The sequence below is a fragment of the Odontesthes bonariensis genome, chromosome 22 (assembly GCF_027942865.1).
Source record: "Odontesthes bonariensis isolate fOdoBon6 chromosome 22, fOdoBon6.hap1, whole genome shotgun sequence".
In the NCBI taxonomy this organism is placed as follows: domain Eukaryota; kingdom Metazoa; phylum Chordata; class Actinopteri; order Atheriniformes; family Atherinopsidae; genus Odontesthes; species Odontesthes bonariensis.
The window spans coordinates 13,064,649-13,072,539 of NC_134527.1; the positions used below are offsets into that span (position 1 = coordinate 13,064,649).

A 7,891-nucleotide genomic window follows, 5' to 3' on the forward strand; every position below is an offset into this window, starting at 1 on the left:
CACCATATCTCATGAAGACAAGCGCTTCAAAGACACTGAGACAACAGAGCATTGGCTCACTGCTGAGATGTAGGTCCACACTTCCTTCACTGATGAATGAGACGCAAAGGACGCTGAACTGATAAACACCGGGGGTGACTCATATAAAAAGGCTTGGTTCTCCTTGATGATGGATTGTACTTGATGAGGTGGACATAGATGGTAGACTGCTGCTGTGCGGCGGTAATGTTGAATGCTTGTGGTCCAGGAGGCCTTATGGGGCTCGGAGGTCCTAGTGGATCTGATCAGAAAGGCTTTGTCAGGTTCAAATATCTACAAATTTATAAAGAGGTGAGAGAGAGACGTTATAGGAATTTTAACTCATGAGGAGAGCGTTACAGAGACCCTTCAGGTACAATCTCCATAGCCGCTCTGGAGATCTCTGACCGCTCCCTCAATTTTATTAGGAAAATGGGTGTCTCCAAAAAGGAAACAAAGAAAAGGGTATCCTATTACAACAGCTCTCTGAAGAGAGGACAGGGGAATCCAGTTTCAGGCCGCATTCCTAACAAGGAATTTACGACCTCCACACACAAATGAGCAAGGCTCACTTTGCTTACACTCTTAATCAATACAACAAACAGAGGATATATGGGATAACTACATCACATGCATTTACAACTCAACAGGCTTATAAGTCGAAGCAGGTGAATATGTGTACAATAGACTGATGTCTCCTAATTTATTCTCAAATAATTGCAAATAACCTCTTGAATTAGGTCTTCAGAATGAAGTTTTATCATAAATTTGAGCCATCATCATGTTTTTTTTTTAACACCATGAAAATAAATATGTCTATAAGTATTTAGATATAAGATTAGATTAATGAATACATTTAAGCCTTTACCGTAATCTTCTCAGAACTACAAAAAAAACGAAAAAAGGATGAACAAAGTACAATCTAGACTACCTCGTTGTTCTGGAGACTCACAGGGTCCTGCAGGGTCAAAGAGTCTTGCAGGTCTACAGGGCCCGAGAGGCCCAGAGGGTCTTGTTCGTCGACAGGGTCCTGAAGGTCCAGGGGGTCTTGTTCGTCGACAGGGTCCTGAAGGTCCAGGGGGTCTTGTTCGTCGACAGGGTCCTGAAGGTCCAGGGGGTCTTGTTCGTCGACAGGGTCCTGAAGGTCCAGGGGGTCTTGTTCGTCGACAGGGTCCTGGAGGTCCAGGGGGTCTTGTTCGTCGACAGGGTCCTGCATTTCCAGGTCGTCCTGCTATACATAAAGTGGATGCAAACACAAAATTAAGCATCTCATTTTCTATAGTTTTCTGTAAAAATGAAATATAGATGGTATCTTCTGGCACACAACAAAAAATTAACCAATATAACAAATTAACACAATCCAGAGTTGCAGTATTTAAATGTGCTCTTAAAATGTGAAAAACAGTAGTTAGTGCTTAAAACTGACCTCTTCTTCCCCAAATGCAAAACAGCCGGCACCTGTGAGATCAAATACCACATTTGAAGAAGGCAGTATGTAACAAGTGAATACAGAAGAAACACACACAAGGTTCAACTCTGAGCATAAAATTCAAAAGATGGTCGAAGGATTTTAAATTGGGTGCTGAGAACTTTTCCTCTGACAAAAGAAGTTTTGCTGTCTCACCTGTACCACTGCTGCAGGGTCTTTCCCTCCAAGCTAACAGATTCAGGCGAGGTATTCTGGAGCACTGCGTAAGCCGGTTCCTGTTTGAGATGACGCTGAAGGCATCGATGGGCACGGATGTAATTCCAGTGTTATCACAGATGATTTTGGACAACCTGACAGAGGACAGAGCAGCCCTCTGTCCCGAAGTGAAGACACCTGGGTTCTGATACCACAACCTGTGTATTATAAACAAAAAGGGAAAGATTTGGTTTTAAACGGGTCTTAGAATCCCATTCTCAATTAATATATACATCAATGTATGTGTCCACACTTATACTGACCTGTCACCCTGGCGGATCCTCTGGAATTGGGTTGCAATGAGGCAGGCGAACAGAGGCCCCACACGGCCACCTTGCACAAATGGCTCTGCAACACCTCCAAGCCAAACGTCAATGTTGTCGGGCGTCCTATAGAGGGCCAGAAGCCTGCGAGCCAGATCGTTGTTGTTCAGAACCTGGCCCAGCTGTGCTTGGTTACGAGGCTGAGACAGACCACAGAACTTGCGCCATGCATTGTAGCCTGGATAAGCAAAGAACATGAAGACAAAAGAGTTGAAGACAATTACGAAAGCAAAGACACGTCAGATGAAAAAGATGTAAATAATTGAGCTTGTACCAGGCAGGCCATGATCGCGTCCCCTCTGCATGTTGAGAGAGCCCAGATCCAGAGCCAGATGTTGCACAAACTGGAACAGCTTTTCTCTCAGAGCGTTAACCATCATGTGATCCTGGGTGGCTAGTTTAGCGGGACTGCCCATGAGACCACGAAGCAGAGGGTCAATTCCACCTGGAGAGAGACAATATTCAATTTGGGTGCTGGATCAAGGAATGAGACTCTTGTTCAGTTGTCTTTGTGAAGCTTACCTTCAAAGACGAGTCTCCAGGGGGTGAAGAAGGCCTTGAACAAGGGGACACTGGGGAATTGAGGGTGCTCCTGGTAATTTGCACCCAGTCGGGATAAAGCCGGCTGAATTGCCAAATGGGCGAAGCGGTAAGCAGCTGTTGCAAAGACATTGGCGATGCTTGGGTCAATGTTGGGATTGTAGCCAGGGTAACGTCCCAGCTGTCTGCGCATTGCTTCGTTGCCCACAATGTGCGGCAGATAGTCTCTGAACACAAATGTCTGAGAGAAAAAGAGGTGTCATATGAGCATTTGATATGTGCTTTTCAGAAATATGAATTATCTCTGACTCTCTGGTGTTTCTACCTGAGTGTAAGCACCCATGATCTTGCGGGCCTCCTGGTAGAGCGTCTCACTGTCCCATTGTGGGTTCAGTCTCTTCAACTGACGAGCCAGGCGGTTGTGCTCACGCATAAAGAGTGTGTGAATGGATGTCAGGGCCATGTTTTCATCCACACGGACGTCACCTGCACAGAAACAATTCAGCAAGAGTTTATATCCCACTTAGACTTTTATGTTTTGAGAAAGTTTTCTATGAGGTGCAAATGAGGATTTCATTCTTGAACCATTTTACAATATTCAACAGAATAAACCACATCATGAACACATTTTCACTATTAGATGTGCACTAATGTGACTGCCTTCTCTATGTTATGATTTACCTTTTGAAACTTCAATTCCTGTTTTCTAGAATTTCAAACTGCAGCCCTAATGGCTTCATACGAGGAGGAAAAACATGGTCCATCTTTACCACATACTTCACATTTATAAATCTTAATAAATTGACTTGAAAAATTAATGAATTGCAAGTGCAGAAATTTCAATTCATAGTAGCCTGTGGTTCTCCCAACATTTAGAGATAACATATTTTCACAAGGTTATTTCATAGCAGAAAGTTCCCAAAAACCTTCTGCGACTTATAAACACAAACAGACTCATCAAGTTATATTGTGTTTTTTACAGAACAATCCAAATTGGTTTGATTTGACATATCTGAATAAGACACAGAGGTTAACAGCAGCACACCTCTATTCAAAACGGTTTCATTACTCAGGACCGAAGACATACAGTTTGAGATAAAAAACATATTTTCATCTTTTCTTAAGCCTGTGAGATGGAAGGGTTGGCAAATGTTTTTAAAGTTTATATATATATTTTTTTTACTATATATATATTTTTTTTTAAATTAACATTTTTATATAGTAAAATCCAAAAAAACTTTCCTGACCTATATGACAACAGAATTGAGAAAAATCTTGCAGGTAAAAAACAATTGTCCTAGAAAGTTGTGGGAACCTAAATTGGTTTGCTGCAAACGCCTCACTACTCCTTTTACATAACCTTTATAAGTCAGTTGCAGTGATCAACAGAACTTATAAGCATTGATTATTTCTTAGGACATGAGTATTTCTGTGTTTTATGTCATCATTCGTTAGAGGTTTATGAGAAGCTACTAAACCTGCTTCAGAGGAGGAAGAAATGTTGTTGTGGAGCATTTATGAAGTTTTTATGTAGCTTATGAATGCCAATTGGGTTGACAACCTAAAACTGCTTTTTCTGTTCCATTTACTTGTTCAGAGCTATAAAGCATTAATCATTTACTGATTTAAAATTCACAAAACTATTTTTTAAAACTTAAAAGCTTACTTCCAGGATAACTTACCTGCAATGAAGCAAGGTATCTCCCTGGCATTGGTGTCGTTGGTGATTCTTCTGCGAGTGGCACACATGTTCACCTGCATGGGGTTGAAGGGAAGAAATTCTCGGCCGTTGTCAGTGAACTCTGTGTTAACACGCAGCAGGCCTGCATCACTGCTGAGGTTGCGAAGATTCTGGGCGAGCTTCTCCTCAGAGCCGTACACCTGTCCGAGATCCAAGAAGGCGGTCAGCGCGTTGATCTGTTCTCTTTTGTTGGGCTCCCCGCCAAAGTTATAGGCTGAGAATCCTGTTCCACAAACAGGGGCTGATCTGAATGCAGGGATGCAGTTGTCTGGGCGTATGGGACGGGAGTCACCAGGGGGGATCTGTTTGTAGAAAAGGCTGAGTGTAAGCGAAAGAACCGAAGGGTGAAAACAACATCTCAGTTTGGATTGTGCTTAGACACCAACCGTGATAGGGATGCATGGCTCAGTTTGCTCACAACTCTCGTCACAGTTCACCCCGTTGCTGAAGGAGCGGATGCTGGGTGAGAAGGGTGTTAAGGTGAGGTCGTGGTCATTCCACTGGCCAAACAGGGTCACCATGTGACTGAACTCCCTGTCGCTGACCACACCTGCATCTGTTGTGCTTAGGATGTTGTTGGATGCCTGTCTCACCTGAGAATGGAAGAAGAATACTGTCAAATTGAATGTTAACAACCATCTTCGTATATCAACCAGCATCTGGGGCATCACATATCTTACCAGTGGGAGCATGAAGTTGTTGATTGTTCGGTTTCTGTCTGATCCTTTTGGTTGGGAGATACCATCGTCATACTCAGCAGGCAGCCAGCGGGTGAAGGGAGTGTTGGAAGCTCCGAGGCGAGGGTTATTTCTAAAAGGCAGACAGGAGATGTCCATATTTGGTAACGCTGCTTAAGAAATCCCACAGAAGTGAACACATCTTCTGTGGTATATGGCCTAAGATGTTCAGGTGAATTTCACAAGTACTCCTCTTGATGCTCAGCTCTAATCAGTCTCACAGGGAGCCTGTCAAGTCTCCATTAGTTGCTTTATTGAAATACAGAGTTGTTTTTGCTATGCACACAAAATGAGGGATACTGTTATTCTTGAGAGCAAGGTATCAAAAAGGGAGATGGTTTGCTTATACATCTACCTTATGAGGTCTGCTTTGAGAAATTTGAGACATTTCTCGAGTTTCTGTTTTTCATGGTCTGAATTTTGAAAATGTGCATTTAAAACAGCATTTCATCGCACTTCAATGTTTCTCTTACAAGTTGTTGCAGACGCTGGTGGCCGTACGATACTTGTTGATATTTGCTGTAGAGCGGCACGGCGGAGGTCTGACTCGAGCAGCACATCCACTAATTTCGGAAAGTTTCATCAGATCTTCTTCTGTGAGCAAATCTGAAAGACACGTTTAAATGTCTAGTTAAGTACTGCTAGGAATCTTTTCCCTGTGCCCACAGTATAAAACAGTAACCTTTATTTATACCTGTAATCAGACTAGGATAAGTGAGAAAAACAATGTGAGCACCATCTTTGTTTCTGAAGCTGCGTGTCTGACCTGTTGCATTGAGAGAGCGCTTGTGCATACGATGCACCCTGTCGTGGAGCAGACGGAGGGTCTGTGCCATGTAGTCTGCAGATCTCACAGCTGAGCGAGTGTCACCACGGGGCTGCTTCATGAGCCGAAGAGCATCATGGGGTTTCACTACATCCCTGCGGACCCGCTTCAGACTCCTAGAAGACAAAAAAGTCCCATAGTTGAACACCAAAATCTTTTTTGAGAGCTTGTAACTTCTTTTCACAACCATCCAGCTTTGGAGTTACTTTAATCAACTGATGTATGCAGGAATAATTTGATGAACTCACTCCTCTCTGGAGTACTTGTATGCATCATCCACTATTTTCTTTGCCTCTTCAAAGCATTGTTGCAGGAAAGGACTTCCCAGATATACATCTGCAAAAATAAAAAAGTTAAGAAAAAAAAAGTAAAAATATGGAGATGAAAAATAATCTGGCAAACATGTGAAAACATGTCCTGAGTGTGGATGAACCTACCTGTGGGTTTGGAGTGAGTGGGCACCAGGCTGATGCCCAGGACAAAAAGGACAGAGAAAAGCATCTCTGAGAACAAAATGTAAAACAGAGTGTTTAAAAAGTAGTTAAACTGAGTTTTTAGGAGGCATTCAAATTTTTTCTGTTCTGTTTATGTTGCCTGAAAAAAAACCTGTTAACCTGTTAAAAGACTAAATGAATCTTGCTGCCGGTGTTTGTGAAGATTTCCTTAGAGGTTTCAGATGGGTGCTGAGATCTGGAGTTTGTGATACTGTGTCGGACATCACAAGCACAAGCACAATTAGATAAAAGATATTATGATGAGGGAGGGATTAACGTGCAATAAAGCCTCCCTGACTGTATTCCAGTAAGGGGCAATTTGGTTCATGGTTGTTGATTTACAACCTCGGCTACCAGGAAATTAAAATTCTAAAACCTTTAGTTTTTTTTTTTATCTGGATAAATAAATGTACTGATTTGTTTTCTTGTCATCAATATTTGGCATATGGAATTGTGGCATGGACGCAGCCTAAGAGGAGATCTCATTTTGACCTTTTTCCTTACTGATATGTAATACCACATTGAAGTGGTTTTCAGCGTTACAACACAGACACTGACAGAATTGAGAAAGTTTGCCCGTTTCTGTCAAACAGAGGAATAAATTATTTAAAAGTTCAAGTGTGCTGTGGGCTGTAATAGCACAAGATCTATTGTATAATAGCTTCTTAAGTGTGTTATACAGACCTTGATGACAGCTACATGTTGTTATCAGGGTAGAGGGACTTTTATAGAAACTTTGTTCTTTGTTGTGTTTTTAACTTAGTCACAATGTTATTATTGACCTAAAGCAATGAGAGCTTTTTCAGCATTTCAGTTCATAGCAAACTAACAGCTTTTGGAGGAAATTGGTTTCCAGCTAAAAAAAAAAAAAACAGTGCTGTATTGGCTGAAGGTCTTTCCCACAGAAACTGCCGCAGTGCACCATAACATATCAACTGAAACTTAATACATAAAAAAAAAACATTTTTCATGTAGATAACTCCAGTCACCAACAAACTTATTCAACCCAATGGGGGAGTTGAACAAATGTCTTGGCGACTGTATTTAGTGAACAATGCCTCTTACTTTTGGTTGGTGTTTTGTGAAATTCCCTGTCTCCAGGAAGCAGAGCTGTTTTGGTCAGTGCTTGAGTCATTCAAGCTGACAATAGCCTACAATACAATGTTATTTAATACAGATCTCACCTTTCCTTTAAAAATGATAAGGAAGTTGTGAACTTTTTATTGGAGACAGTAAGTCCACAGCATCTTCCCGCAGACCACTAAAAGGAGTTAGTGACATAATGCCGGACGTCTTATCGTGAACCATTATAAATGAGACTTTGTAAATATTTAATCCACATTAACCCCATTCTCTATATTAACATATATTTGAATTTGCACAAAGCTAACAAAGTTTTGAATACTAATCCAAATCTCCATACATAAAACAGCCTTGACATAAAAGGTTATCACATCGTGAGTGTCTCACCACAGCGACGGCAGAAATATCTGAGGTTAGCAAACATGAGCATGGCACAAACAGGCTG

At 41.7% G+C, this 7,891-nt stretch overlaps 1 protein-coding gene across 1 annotated transcript; it reads right to left on the reverse strand.

The window, feature by feature from the left end:
- Positions 1-940: 940 nt before the first annotated feature.
- Positions 941-6,505, reverse strand: LOC142373337 (eosinophil peroxidase-like). Its single transcript, XM_075456538.1, has 15 exons — positions 6,484-6,505; positions 6,303-6,372; positions 6,118-6,189; positions 5,810-5,985; positions 5,517-5,649; positions 4,987-5,116; positions 4,693-4,899; positions 4,248-4,608; positions 2,891-3,051; positions 2,548-2,806; positions 2,300-2,470; positions 1,966-2,203; positions 1,643-1,860; positions 1,445-1,476; positions 941-1,249 (listed from the first exon to the last, which is right to left on the reverse strand). Exons 2-15 carry the CDS (start codon positions 6,368-6,370, stop codon positions 941-943), a joined length of 2,535 nt encoding a protein of 844 aa, XP_075312653.1. The 5' UTR covers positions 6,371-6,372; positions 6,484-6,505.
- Between the last annotated feature and the right edge of the window lie 1,386 nt (positions 6,506-7,891).

Coding starts and splice junctions, on each gene's coding strand:
- LOC142373337 (XM_075456538.1), bottom strand. CDS start 6,370: ATGCTTTTCTCTGTCCTTTTTGTCCTGGGCATCAGCCTGGTGCCCACT. Junction 4,609..4,692: donor AGCCATGCATCCCTATCACG/GTTGGTGTCTAA, acceptor TTCTACAAACAG/ATCCCCCCTGGTGACTCCCG. Junction 2,204..2,299: donor ACGCGATCATGGCCTGCCTG/GTACAAGCTCAA, acceptor TTGCTTATCCAG/GCTACAATGCATGGCGCAAG.